We start from the raw sequence: 15,547 nt of genomic DNA, 5'->3' as shown, positions 1-15,547 counted from the left end.
TGAAGTGATTTGTTTATGAATGGAGTGGCAAGCAACTGGAGGTGAACAGAGACAGTCTCTATTGGCAACAGCAATCTGGACCGCATCTAACCCCTCCATAAAACAACAAACACAATAAAAAGGAAGAGAAAGAGTGAGAGAGGGAGAGAGAGTGAGAGAGTGAGAGTGAGAGGTCCAAGCACGAAAAAAAGGCTTTGGCAGAGCTTATGGTGGCCTGCTTTGGAAACAAACATGGAAGTCTCAGTTTCTCAGGAAAATAACTTCACTTACATAATCTGCTAGAATCAGGTGTAAAGAGGTTAAACACATACGATACTTTTAGCTGAAGTTAACACATTTTTCTAGCATGTTACGTCTTTTATTCTTTTTCTTTTTTCTTTCTTTTTCCATTAGTCTCACATAAAATAACTCAACACCTCCCTCTGTCCTCACCCCCCTTGTGTCTCTTTTCTGCCTCTTTCAGCCCTCTCTCTTTCAAACACATGCACACACACACACACACACTGTGCAAAAACCTGTTCTCTATATTGGCACTCACCCTAATTTCTTCCTTTCCCAGGATATTAGAGGATAGCTTGAAATTCATAACGCAACCCTGCAGCTGACGAGGGCCTTTTCTCTCTAACAAGGGGTCGGGGCAGACAGGGGGGAAAAGGGGACAGGGGCTAAATTGGACAGTAACCATGTTCTCCTCTAATTGTGAGGGTAAATATAAAAGCCCTGCTAGAGGTAATTAGAGAGCCTGTGAGCCTCAGTTATTAGATAGAAGGGGAACAACACCACACAGGACTGTCCCACCGTAACATCGATTCATTTCTTTCCATGTAATTAACGCCTTCTTGCAATAAATTGCAAAAATGAATCTACTTAAACAAAAAAAAGAAAATACATTCACATTATGCAAATACTCCACACAAAAACTTTTACCAGCTGGGTACACACATCCTGCGGCAAATCACAGCTCGAACAGGACATGCTGGGTGTAAATATGTAAAGAGTGCCAAGACAGATGTGTCTAATGTGGACATAATTTTACCATGTTGCTACAGTGGAGTCGTGTCTATTGCTTTATATGTGATAGCTCTCCTTTTTTAGTCATACAGCTTGGCAGAGTGGCAAACCACTTATTAGACTGGACTCCAAAGCATTCTGCTACAACAATACAACGCCTATTCAGCCTATCAGAGCAGCTAAAGAGTGGTTTCTCTCACTGCTGATCTGGATTGTTGCCATAGCTGGAGCTCCACTAATGCAACCACCCTTTAGGGTGTTTGCTGTGTGTGTATTTTGCTGGATTTCAGATAAAACAAATTTATCTTTTAGTGTCTGACAGACAGGGGCCGCTGCAGGCCCCTGGGATGGGGGTGTGTGTGTGTGTGCAAAAAGCAGGGCTGATGCCTGGACCTGGAGCTGAACCCAGCACACCTCTGATAGATGAAGATGGATGAAGGCATAACACATCTGGAGTCAGATTTATCATAAATTGTACCAATAAACGTGACTTAGGCTTCAGTGGTAGAGTGCGTCATTTAGCAATCAAAGGTTCTGGCTCTTGCAGCCCTGTCAAAGTGTCTTTGAGCAAGATCCTGACCCCAAATAGTTCCTGATACCCGTCACATTGGTATGTTAATAGATGAGCTTAGCATCATTGTGAGTGCTTTGGATAGGAAGCGCTCATTCGCTCTTGATGAGCAGATGGGGCCTTGCATGGCAGCTTCTGCTTTAAAAGCACTCTAAGTGGTCAGTAGTCTTATTTACTTTGAAAAAATTAAAGTCTCCTTGACACTTGATTCAGATATTGCTCAGGCCTAAACCTAAAACACATGTCCAGTACACAAAAACAACAACAGTGACAATCATCCTCATCATACTTTGAGATACAACCTCTCATGTCAAATTAAATAACAACTTAAAGAGCAACACAGGAGAGGTAAAACTCAATTTAGACAGTTAACAGTTAATTAACAGAAAATTAATGGCCCCCATTTTTAATTAATCAATAAATCGTATTGTTACATACAAAAAATACTATTAGTACTAGGACTATTGTTCAGTAAGATATTTGAAATTTGAGGACTACATCTTAGACTTTATTGATTTAGTTAGGTAAAATCATCATGAAATAAATAAAAAGCCCAGCAGAAAGTTTTGAGAAACTAGCAGCAACCTGGGGAGGTGTGTCAGGCCAGGGACTAGTGTTGCATGTCATCCTCTGTCTGCATTCATTTCCTGTCCGCTTTCTATGGCAGACTGTCTAAAAACATGGCCTACGGAACAACAGTGAGTTCAGTTCACACAATCTAGTTTAACCAGAAGGGAAGAAGAGCATCAATGTGATGAATAAATATTGTACTGTCATCATAGACGTCACATAAGCCAAAACCTCTATGGTGTCTTGTCATTAATTAGGCGATTCTGAACACAGACTTGCGTGAGCATACACATTTGACATTTGTTGAACACCATCTAAAATAACATAAACCCCTCTCCTCTTTTCAGTGTTTGTGAAACACAATCTGACAGATATGTTGTAGGGGGTTATCACTTGACTGTAATAGGTCAGAAAAGGAAGGAGAAGACTGACTGTGCAACATAAAAGCTCTGGGTGTGTCTGGGCACCTACAGCAGCTCTCCTTCTAACACATGTGAGCTTTTAAAAACAGCGAAAAGAAGCTACAGGTCTCTTATTAGTTCCCCCTCGATGAATTTGAATGTCGGGACAAGTACAAGGAGACCAGTGGGAACAGTGTTTATGCTGTACTGTTTAAACTTAACCTCTATATATGTATCATTATTTACAGTAACCCTTCATTTGGATAAATATTAAAGATTTACACAGCCTGGGGTTTTCATTTTTTGGCACACAGCAGTGGATAAATTTAAACTTTTGAATGTTTGAAGATAAATTGCACAGTCCAGTTGTACATTAACACATGATCTAATGTATCCTGTGAGTGCTAAAAGCATATTTGTTTTTATTTCTAGCCGAGTTGTTTTCACTTGGTGGCTGTGATGTATTGTCTTCCGAGCTTTATGCAATATGTGTTGATGTTTATGTTGCACTTTCCTTAATGTCCAGGCCTGTAGCACTTTTCTCTCCATTAACATGAGCCTGCTTCACGCGAACAGCTGATTGCTGTTATAGCTGATAATGAGTGTTCTGACCAAGATACTAACATGAATCTTTTATGAATGTTTGTCAGACTCAGATGGACCCACAGAAAACTCAACAAGTGGAATAAACGGTATACTTTATGGCATAATATTCAGAGTACATCAATTGAATGAGGGAAAAGTTTAAAACCAAGAGCAGACAGGATTGAGAACTCTTGTGCATATTATCATGCACCTCATGTTTGTGAACAGAAAGTTTGTATCTATGAAGGATGTGGTAAGTTACCTGCCAATTACCAGTTTTTTACTGCCCTCATGTGGTGGTTTTGAGCTTGGGTATAGTGGACAACACAACTTTAAACCTGATTTGAAGAGATTATTTCTGTACATTTGTATTAGCCTATAAACTATTACTACACAAAGTATTGAGGGTTTTTTAAAATAAATAACATAATTATAATCTCACTGGTGGTGATGATTTTCACGTATGTCTTTCTCTAAGTTCCTTACTTCGCTGTCACATAATACTTTAATGCTGAGCCTACCGGTTCCTCTTGTCACACAGCTTTCATTGTATTGTTGACCCTGTGTTAACCTGCGTATGATAAATAAACCTGAAATTAAAGAATCCCCATAAAAATTTCCATCCTATATTTTTTTAAAGAACAAGATAACAAATAAATGTATATATAGTGAGTGACCCATTACTTGAATGAGGAAGTTTAAGATAAACAGTTGCACACTTACTAGGAAACATGTTTGTAGGTGACAAACTGTTTTGTCACACCAATTCTTGGTAGACATAATGTATATTATGTCTACTCGCTTTCCTTTACTGTAGGACTGTAACTGAGAATATTCATGCAAACATTTTGCTTTTTAAACCACCACATATAATTGACAGCTACAGTAACTACTTCACTGATATTGTACATTTTCAAAAAAATATTTATCTTATCAAAGAGTCTAATTTTAAACAACTATGAAAATTTAGCTCAACATTAGTTCATTATGTTCAAATGTGTCAGTACTCTTTTTTTATTGCACAGTAACACAAATACTTCACATGCCATGTGTTTTTAAGGCTCTTTGTGTAAAAAAACAAACTGAATACATTACATTTAAAGGGATTTAATGTTGACAGTTACACACACAGCTGTGTAGAAAAACGTCAGCAAGAGCCATTCCTCTGCCTAATGAATACTTTCACTTTTCATTCAGCAGCAGCCCGCTTATATTTTCATTTACAACCTCTGTGCGGGATATCACATGATCCACACACACACGTACGTGCACGCGTGTGTGTGTACGGCTCACGCACGCCTGACATGATGGACCTATCAAAAATATCCCTACCAAGGCGGCACACTGGGTGAGTCGGGGTCAATGCCCTCATGTCGCCAAGACGAGCAGGCAGGTGGGTCTCAGGTAAAACGTGACGTCATGATGATACTTTTGAACTCCTGGCAGTAAATCCATAAAGGTGTGTAGTCTTACTGCACAGGTAGCCGGACGGTAATAAGCCTGAACCTTAGACTGAAGTGAAAAACAGAGAGCCAGAGCCTAACATGCGCCAGACAGTTTGATTCACTGAGGTACACCTGAGAGTAACCCTACCTGTCGGACGAGGACACAGGTATGTACCCCAACACACAGTCGGCCAGACTCCCGGCTCAGACGCTGTCACTGAACAGTCAGTACATTCCGCCTCCGTATGACTTCACCGGTTACCATCACGTCCCGGGAGTCGGTGACCCGTCGACAAGTGCCTGGAACCCGGTCTACGCTCCCCGGGAGGAGTATCCCTACAGCTTCCCGGGGTCAAGCCCCAGCGCCGGACAGGTGAGCTTCTCCTCCCCGGAGCTGAGCGGCACGCCCACCGCCGCTGGAGGGGGGTCGTTCACTCCATACAACTTTATCAACGGACAGGACCTCTTAAACTCCAGGAGGAGACCACATGAATCCATCAGACCGACCATTTCAGGTGGGATTAACATAATGCATAGAGCCAGAGAGGTCACAATGCTGGCTTACTATAGACTGTGTGGTGTAATGAAACATTTTATTTGATAAATATAATAAATAATCCATGGTAATATATAATTCTATGTAATAATTTGTCTTTAGTGTTTCTAATACATTTAAACACTTGGTACTGCTTCTTTAACATAGACAAAACTCCTATCTGAAGTTGTTTGATACATTTCGTGGTCTGATCACATATCTTAAACACTGTAGCAACTAACAGGAAACGAGCCATATAGATAACAAGTGATGATAATTCAAGTTTTTTATCATAGGCATCTAGATTCCTGGGTGCAGTGCTGTGGCAAACAAACCCCCTGCAGTAGAGACATGACGCATGTGGTAAACTGCATATTAATAGATGGGAACAATTTCAACATGTATACAGAGTAAAGACAGACTGACAATGCACACGCACATTCATCAAGATTTTCACCTCCCCTTCTCGCAAAGTGTTGCGAGATGTCAATGGAAAGCTAACAGTGGAGGCGGTGAAGTCTGCAGAAGTGTAGCTCCCCACCCTCTCTGTCCACTGGGTGCGTAGATAGGGTGACAAACTGGCTAGATAACACAGGCATTACAGGAGGTCAGCAGAAGTCAAACCAAATCTCCACTTAAGGCTTTACTCATGTCTGTGTGTGTGTGTGTAGCTCAGCGTCGATCGATCAAGTTCTCAGATCAATAACTCTGACTCACCCTTTTCCTAAGAGTGTGTGTGAACATGTGTGTCAATGAATAGCTGGCTGTGTAAACACCTATGTAAACACAACTCACAGTGATAAGGGGAACCGCTGATGCAATGCAGTGAGGAGTCTTTACATTAGTTATAGTTAGCATGATTAATAGAGTTGATGAGGCTTTAAGTGGCGCCTGAACTTGAACGTGGCACCAGACGTCTTCAAATTAGTCGTCTGTTTGACCACGTGACTCACTTATATTATAATCCTTCTTGCTTGTGTTACTGGCAGGATAACACACCTATTCACTTGCATTCACTAAGTCAGTCAACCATCCAATCTTACATATCCGCTTACTAACTCAGGGTTGTTTTGTGTGATTTAGGAGGAAAGACTCGCACTAAGGACAAGTACAGGGTGGTGTACACTGACCAGCAACGCCTCGAGCTGGAGAAGGAGTTTCAGTTCAACCGTTACATCGCCATGAGGAGGAAGACCGAGCTGTCAGGGGCACTGGGCCTCTCCGAGAGACAAGTGAGAGGACTGGGGCAAATTAAAGTTAGAGGTAGAGTGGTAATGGGTGGAGAGATCAGAGGAAGCACAGGAAGCGTTACGATGCAGGAAACAATGCAACAAGGTGCATTTAATCACATTATTTTCCAGTATTGCATTTAAGTGAGTAGGTCTGGGTCGAGGTCACCAACATTTTGGCAGCGCTCAGAGCCCAATACACAATTACTATAGCTGCACAAATAAACTGAAAGAAAATACACAGAAAGTATAAAAGTATCCTCCTGGCCTTAGAAGGCATTTGGATACATTCAAATATGTAACATGCAGCTGAAAACAAAAGTAAAGTTAGCAAGTTCATTTGTAAATCTTGCTGAACAGTGGCCACCGTGGCCAAAAATTGCAATTACGGGATATTGGTAAATGCACCACGAACTACTGGTCATACCAGACCAGGCAAAGCTGTAGCACAAAAACCCTAGACTGTTTTGGACTGAGGAAAGCTGTGTCTTATTACTCACAAGGTCATCAGAAATAATTCAAAGGAACTACGAAAAAAGAGTGCATGCTTTTCAGGAATGACCGCCAATGTTAGGAAAGGCTGCTGCATATCAAAGAGCGTCGCATAGGAGGTGTAATAGGGCGAAAAATATTAATAAACATAACATGAACTTAAATGTAATATAATAACATAATTATTTCAGTTAAACCCTTCTGTTTCATTCTTTTCTTATGTTTGTGTGGGCCACAGAGGGGACAGTGGAAAATCAGGAAATTAGGTTTTGGTGCACGTCCATGTCGTTGCTTGATGCTGTATTTTTCTTATCATCATACTTTAATATCTCGATGAGGCAGACATTTTCAGCAGTCTATTTAAAACCCTTTTTATTCTTCTTTGTTCTTCTTATTTTTTTTGATAAGTAATTCTTTAAAGGATGTGACATCTACGTGCACTTGTGCGGTGTTAGTTTTATCTGTGAGTCATCGATTACATCAGACATGACATCAACTTTTCATTCTAACAGCGTTTCAAACACGTCTGTAGGGAGAATTTTAACACTGCAAATAGTAAAAGTGTCTTATAGGGGTAGATTTTCATAGTCAATATCATTGTAGTTTGTGGTTATTTACCTATCAGCATGTGAATGGACTTTGTTCTGAATGTTCTGTAAACATCCTGTCTGATCAGTGTATCATGTATGCCGAGCCACTCAGAGGATGCTTGTGGGATATGGCTATGTGGTCAACATCTAACATCTTTGCATACGCATTAATGGTGAATCATTCACTCTTGCTCTCATGATGATATTACTGATGCTACTCATTTAGATTGTTAATCCAAGAATTAAGTGCAGCAAAGCATTTCGAGAAGTAGGTGAGGCAGGATGAGATGAAGCAAACACAAAAGCAAAAATATACAACAAGAGTTCTCACTAAATGTATTTATATTTATATGTTTGTGTGTATTCCTGTTTCAGGTGAAAATCTGGTTTCAGAACAGACGCGCTAAAGAGAGGAAGATAAACAGGAAGAAGCTGCAACATTCTCAACAGGCCTCAACAACTACACCCAACCCACCTACGCTTGGGGGACTCCATGACGGCCCCATCGCTACCAGCCCCAGCAGCAACATTTTGTCTGACACTATATCAGAGGAGTACTAGGTGGATTTCATATGGACGACTGATATGGCGTGAAATATGTACATACTGTATTTTGTTTACCACAGAATGAATGAAGATGATTCACATCAACATGTTGTTATAATGCTGCACCTCCTGCCTTTCACAATAACAAGCACTTCACGTCCGATGCACTGATCATCTTTAGTTGGAATTTGCCAATCACAGGATTTGAATATGTTAATATGGACAAAGAATCACTGGATAACATGAAACTTGTCAAACGTGTGTGACTTCAGACGTTCATCTCTCTTTAATACCAAGGGAAGCTGAGCTTCCTGTGGACTTGATATCTGGTTGGTATCTGCGTCATGAGTAATAGGTATAATGTGTCTGGGGGTTTTTTTATCTTTTGTTTTTTTTGTATAATTTGTCCTAACTGCATATGGAAATGTGTCTCAAAATTACACTTAAGCATATAAATACAAATGCTAATTAATGATAAAAGTTCTGCTAATGCATACCATAACAGCTACTTCTTTGATAAGTAAAATGATGCAAATTTGTCTGTTTATCACAATTTCATACACAGGAAACAGAGAGAGCAGTGTGATAGTGATAGTGTCTGTTGATACTAAGGAAAGCAGAAAAAACATACACAAAGAGAAAAGTTCAACAAGCCTTTAATGTTCTTTCTTATGTAATATGTATGCATGATTGCACGGGAATATACATTTTTCTACTGAACAAATGTGTTACAGTTTGAAAGAGGAAGGAAGCTGTATGTACCCTAATAGAAGGGTTAAAATGGAAAAAAAAAAAGGAAGTTAAAGTAATCTTGATATTATAAAACAAATGTTGGCATTTGGCATTTATTGCAACAGGTAAACAGGCTTATAATATAACATGCACAAACATGTTCCCCATTCTGACTTAAAATATATTCTCATTTTATTTTTATTTTTTTGGTACAACATTGTGATAACAACAAGGAACTGAGAGCAAACATATTTAAAAAATGGCCGTGGGATACAATGCTCAGACAGCAGTGTTAAGACACATCCTTAAAAAAGGGTTGCTGCAATATGGCAAATCATTTTACAGCCACTGTAACAGTAGGGGGAAAAAATAGCTTCTCAAGTCTTTTGTGTCGTATGTATTGTGTAAAGTGCTGAATATGTGTTGCTTTATATGTAAGTGGTTGTCAGCTTTCAGACTGTTTATGTTTGGTGGTCACAGAAGAGGAAGGAAAAGTAACAAATGTAGCAATGAAAATTTAGTACCAACCGCACTCAGCCAAGGATTTCAAAATAAATGACTGTAGCATCATCTTTGTGCAGCCTGTGTATTCATCCGTTTCTTTAAGGTTTCTCTTTCATTGCTTATATATTTTCACACTTAAGCAGAGGCTTATTTCGCTGCTTATAAAAGATGTTTTGCTGCACGTTCATTAACACTGAGAGTAGATAACTCTTCATTATGCCAAAGAGAAAAAGTATCTGGGCTGTTTTCTCTACTCTGCTAAATTATATACAAAATATTAAAATGGTAAATCACAAGTCACCTGAGGAATATCTTCAAAAACTGACATGCCCAGGACTGATGAATTGGCACCACATACCAGTCTTGGTTTTATAGTTAGATGTCTTTGGCATTGCAAAGTAACATCACATGAATGTGTCATGACAACGACAAAATCACCTGTTTTTTTATGAGGAAGAAATAAATGTTCAATTGCGTGTCAACCAAACCTATCAAGAGCTAAAGTGCAACAGTCTAATCTTTTTGGATTTCCTATGTTATACACATATCAAACAGCTGCAACAGTACATTGTGATTTGCATACAGTTATTGCATTGAATAAAGTAGTACTGGATAACTAATCAGATGACAAAAGGATACTGGACTGGACTGCGTCTTTATTGCACTTCACCTGTGTTGTTAATTATTTGCTCAGTAAATTATGTTAGTCAGAAGATCACCTGTGTTTCAACAAGAGCGTTCAACAAAGAAATGTGCTCAGGTGGCTGTTTAAGGACACTACAACTATCATGACCCATAAACACCAATTTTATAACTCTGAATCAGCTGAATAGCAATCTATGGTTGTGAACCTTTAACCTCAAGCTATCAAACCAAACCAATCCCGTAACCCCTGACTTGATTAAACCCATCGCAAGTATACAACTAAAAGCATGTGGTGTTACCTTAAATACAAAAATACAAGCACACACACACACACACACACACACACACACACACACACACACACACACACACACACACATATATATATATATATTTGATTTTGACTATATTTATTACTAATATATAATATATTTTTATTGTTGTAGAGTCACCTGAAAATAAGATGTTACTTGAGAACTACAGACACTATACAGATCCTCATAGACACACTAAACAGCTCTAGATAGGGAGTTCGGCATTCATCACACGTATTGTGGCCACCATAGTTTCTGTTTTTGTGCTTGGAATAGAAAAACAAGACAAAGACTGGTTTGCAATCTGCAACTTTACCACTAAATCATACACACTGATGCTTTAAAACAAAAAATGCCAAGCCATTAAATTAAACAAAACTACAGTCAACTAACTTGCACCAGACTGGAAGACACCAGACAGAAATACCAAAAGGTTATTCACAGCAGTCGGTCTCTGCATTGAAGATTTAACGGTTCTATTTTTATCTCATGCTCTAACAACAAAACCTCTGAGTCTAGAATATGCAAAGGGGCTCACGTAAATTCTGCTAGTGTACTAACATTGTGGTATTGGATGTGCTCTGTGTTTTACTGTTTATTCCTTGTTTACCTGCTCACGGCACAACAATGGATATAAATAACATATTTATCTACTTAATCTAGTCCTCACTTGCATGTAGTTGAATTTAATTCCTTCCTTCATTGAAACCTGTCAGAATAATTTTAAATCATGAGCGAATCATAATTAACCACAATGTAGATGAGTTTATTCTTCCAGAGTTAAAAGCTGGAGTCTGAGTTATTTAACTTATTAAAGCATCAGTAAGCGGCAAGCTAGCTGAGTAACACTGATATCTGTTGTGGCAGGTACATTCTGTACTGGAAGCCACAGTCGTAGGAAACGCATCACACTAAATATAGAAAACATGATGGTTAAAAGATAACACATCTCATAACACTCAAACTGTTAAGTCCCTTTCCTCTTGAAAAAGAAAACTACATTTGTCCCTCTCAGTTCCCCTCTCGTTTCATTAAACAAGAAAAGAGAACAAATTAACCCAGTCGTTTACCAGGTGTTCCTCCTTTGTTGCAAACATATTGTATTTGTTAAGGGGAAAAGGTGGAAGTGGTAATCATTTTGAAATTTCAAAAGGAACTGCTGTTTTTTTTTCAGGCAAAGTGCAATTATTAATAAAAAGATTGTATGTCTGCATCTACTAAAGTAAACCCAACAAACTTCCCCAACCAACGTATATATGATTGTAAGCTGCAACTACACAACTCACTCACTTTCATCATTGAACTAAAGGGATTTTTTAGCATTAGCTGAAACAAATGGTTGGAACACTGGACAGTGAGCAACACATCTTTTGCAAGACTGAACACTGAAAAAGCAGAAGTGTTTACATCATGGAAACAACTTTGTGCTCACTGCCAACTTCCTGAAAGACAAGCGGCTTGGCCTAAAGAACCAAAGGAAGGCAACGCGGTTGAACATGAGACTGAGACTCACGCACTGCATTGAGCCTTTAATTAAACCCCTCTGGGGTCTGAGAAATCTTCACAATTGCAAAAAACAATCAATAGGATAGAGGGTTCATCTACCAAGCAAGAGCAAAAAAGTTCCTTTGATATACTCTGAGCCTTAACTAATCCATCCACATCTGTTTAAAAAAAAACATTTTGATTTGAAGTAAACTTAAGTGACTTTATTACTGTCAGATCAAGTTAAAAATAGATGACACGTGACCACAAATGATTCACCAGCATGAATGTAACAATGTAACTTTTTCAGAGCACAGTTCATATCTACCAATCCTTAAATATGAATAAAACTAAAAATGCTGTAAAGACATTTACATTCTTAAAAATGCGTATGACAATTATTGCAACTTTACTTTGAAATTACAAGTAACAACAAGGAAGCACAACATTGTGTAAATAAAGACAAAAAATTTTTTTTTAAGGAAATGTTAAATAGTCTGTAAAAACAAGTCCATAAATACTAATGTGACAAAAATGATGGAACTGATACGTCCGCTCATCAGAACTAAACTATAAGTGATGGAAATAAATACTATGAGCACTGATGGCTTCCTATTGAAAATCACATTAAATAATGGTGAGACATTTCCTCCATCTGCCTTCAGTGTAAAAACACTGAACATTTTGATTCACCTGCCTTTACGGACCATGGCGTACACACACGCATCTTCTGTCTGTTTAACAGTCTGTCGAGGTCGCCCTGAGAACTTCACTTGGCCATACTCCACATCCACCTCTGCCACCTGCTGTATCTGCCTCCCCTGCCGCTGCACGATCCTAACATCAGCATATGTTAACTCCTGTTCATCATCTTCTTCTGTGGAGTAAGAAGTGGCACAAGCATGTCATATTTAACGCCTAAATAGACTAAGTGAGTAAATAAAATCCACTTATTTGCTTTTGTGCTGAGAGTTATATAAAAAGGCTGATAACACTGAAAACATGCATTGAGAGGGAAAGGGAAATATTGTTCATTACCTTTAGGTTTGTTTTTTTGTTTTTTCTGATGAACACAGACTAATGCCACCCCGACCACAAGGAGAATTACGAGAGCAGAGAGTACCCCAGCTATAATTGGTATATGCCCTGTAAAAGACACACAGATGGTTACGTTAGCAAACATTACAGGTTTTTATGGAAATAGACAAACAAAGATGTGTTAATGAATCCACTGCAGTTAGTTAGTTTTCACTTACTAATGTACCATGGGTCTGTGTTGGAGGAGGTTTGATTGGAGGATGTATTATTAGTGGAGGGTTTAATTGACACTGTGGTGTCATTCTCCTTACCCTCAGGTGTCATGGTAGAAGTTGGTGTTGTTGTTGTCCCAATACACAGAGTGTTATTGGCTTCAAGCACCCACTGTGATATGCGTGTCCCATTTGAGATGCAGTTAATAAATATGAAGCCTTTGGAGAAGAAACACATCAATATGAACATTGTTCATGTAATCATCAGTTTTATAATCATCAAACTGTTTTCCACTCATGTTCTCACTCACCACAGGTAGATATTGTCTTTGTTTCTGAGACAGTACTGACGTGATTCTTGACTGAGCAGGTCAGTTGTCCTGAGACGTCTTGTTTCAGAGTGATGTTGTTGGTCTCATTATTTACAGAGAGGAGCTGAGTGTCTGTCAGTGTGTGTCCATCCAGAGTCCAGCTGTACTGAGGACTGTCTCCTCCCTCAGAGGAGCAGGACACCCTCATCTCTCCCTGGGACAGACACTCAGAGACCAGCAGGACAGAGGACACAGGAGCTGAAAGAAACATTATTTTTGATATTAAAACAATCTTCTTCATTACATACAGTTTATAATACAGAACAGACATAGAGAGAGATACATGTAGAAGATGAGATACATGTAGTTTATCAATAGAGTATGACATGTATGTCTGTCAATGTTACTGAATTCACCAGAAGTCAAAAATACTTATTTACCTTGAATGATCAACTGTAGAGTCCGCTGCTTTAAACTGAGTCCTTCTGAATCAAAGATTTTAAGAGTATATTCACCACCATCAGTCCTGCTCAGGTCGTTGATCCTAAATGTTCCATTACTGGGAGTAAATGAGGATCTGTCTGCTATCACAGTCACTCTCTTCTTTATCCCAGAGAGTATTGCTGTTGTGTTTTTGAACAGTTGGTATCTAGATATTTCTGAGGCGCTGTCCATCAGCTGGAGGACCACAGTTCCTCCCAAAGCTCCATAACACTGAGCTCCATCCTGTCTGCCATCACAGTAGGTTTCCACACCTGGACATTAAAAATAAATAAATAAATACAGTAAAAGAACATTTTAAAATTACACAGTTTCTACAGAATAAATGACCATGACAGTGTTTTAGACTTATGCAAATATTAATCTAAGCAAAAATATAGCAGTTTAGTGCAACTATTTCTCTGCGATTTTTAATTTTGTGCAGATGAGCATCACACAGTCATATAACTGCAAAACAGTTAAGGTGGAACTAACAGAGGTATTTTACATGTCATTACAAACTCCTTCACAACTACTGAAGTTTATTTTAAATTAAAGCACAGATCCCATCTTTCCCAGAGAAGCAAAATTATATTTGGAAAAAACAAAAAAGAAGTCCTATAGTGTTTTATTTTAAATTTTGACTTCAGGAAATATATAGAGGAAAATTACACTTCACTGGATTCATTAAATATCTAAACTGTCAGAGACAAAGTGCTTTAATCCTACAAATATAAATTCATAAATTATCATTAAACTCATAATTTCTACTTTAATTGCACAATAACGTGGAATTGATCTCTGATTAAACTAAATGTTTTTTTAAAAACCTATTGACCCTTGAAAAAAACTGCTGCAGTCTTAATTTAACGATACAAACGATACTTTCTTTTTAATTAATTTCTTCAGAATCAACAGGTTTCAAGCCTGAAATATTTGAGCGGTATGACATTTCACTGAAGAGAATGTCTGTTCTATGCTTATGAATATACTTGAAACCAAAAAGTTCGAGTTGCAAAAAACTTCATTCACATAATATTGAATCCAATATTATTACAAGTTATTAATGTTGTCTGTGAACAGCTCACCATGAGAGACTCCGAGCAGCAGCAGCAACAGTCCAACCACAGCTTCCATGTCGCCTCAGTGTTCAGCCTCTGTTGATCCAGTCAACAGCTTCCAGAGAAACCTCTCTACTTTATTCTTTTTTTATACTTCAGTGTCTTCAAAAGTGATCAGCCACTAAGGAGAACGTGTGAATACTTTGACAAAGTGGAGCGCTGTTGTGTATGTATCTTTTTATATACAGAGAGGAGAAAAGGAAGTGATGTCATTCTCACTTCCCTTTGCGTCCAGACCAAAAGGGCCACATGGGTGTGATGGACTGAGTGGAAGAGAGGAAAACATTCTTCCTTCATACTGAAAGAGGATTTGAAACTGACAGCTGACAAAGTAATAAACAAAATGTGTTACATGTTATCTGTCCATCTCATGATTTTGGACAAAATATTCATACGGTACATGATATTTGTGTTGACTAAAAGAATGATAAGTTCAACTTTATTAAAACTCAGAGCCTGAGATGTTGTCTTAGCCTCTCAAACTGCCCCTAATCCACTATAAGGTAATTATTATGAGAGCATGTTGAGCACATAACAATTATTTACTCACACCAAACTATATTTTTGATTCTGGTTCAGACAGTGACGTGTTCAGCTATTTAAAAAGGCAATCTAATTACCCATGAATGTATATAAATTTACATAAAAGACATGTAGAATTTTTGGTATTGGATTTAGATAAGGGAGAATAATATTCAGTTCAACTTTACAACTACAGATTTTGGACAAA

General features: G+C 38.4%; 2 protein-coding genes across 3 annotated transcripts; one reads left to right on the top strand and one right to left on the bottom strand.

Moving 5' to 3' along the window:
* Positions 1-4,361: 4,361 nt before the first annotated feature.
* Positions 4,362-8,775, top strand: cdx1a (caudal type homeobox 1a). Its single transcript, XM_010741046.3, has 3 exons — positions 4,362-5,098; positions 6,202-6,350; positions 7,805-8,775. Exons 1-3 carry the CDS (start codon positions 4,753-4,755, stop codon positions 7,988-7,990), a joined length of 681 nt encoding a protein of 226 aa, XP_010739348.2. The 5' UTR covers positions 4,362-4,752; the 3' UTR covers positions 7,991-8,775.
* LOC109136684 (T-cell surface antigen CD2-like) lies at positions 8,616-15,007 on the bottom strand. Of its 2 annotated transcripts, none has more exons than XM_027285192.1 (6): positions 14,785-15,007; positions 13,657-13,971; positions 13,217-13,474; positions 12,912-13,124; positions 12,694-12,801; positions 8,616-12,532 (listed from the first exon to the last, which is right to left on the bottom strand). In XM_027285192.1, the coding sequence occupies exons 1-6, from the start codon at positions 14,831-14,833 to the stop codon at positions 12,345-12,347; spliced, it is 1,131 nt and encodes a 376-aa protein (XP_027140993.1). In that variant the 5' UTR covers positions 14,834-15,007; the 3' UTR covers positions 8,616-12,344. The 2 variants fall into 2 exon arrangements, with proteins under 2 accessions (XP_027140993.1, XP_027140998.1); XM_027285197.1 differs by having other exon boundaries at positions 13,005-13,124; positions 14,785-15,004.
* Positions 15,008-15,547: the final 540 nt, after the last annotated feature.

This window comes from Larimichthys crocea, chromosome I (assembly GCF_000972845.2).
Source record: "Larimichthys crocea isolate SSNF chromosome I, L_crocea_2.0, whole genome shotgun sequence".
Classification (NCBI taxonomy): Eukaryota; Metazoa; Chordata; class Actinopteri; family Sciaenidae; genus Larimichthys; species Larimichthys crocea.
Note: the sequence above shows the minus strand (reverse complement) of the source record. Positions and strands in the feature narration are given on the sequence as shown.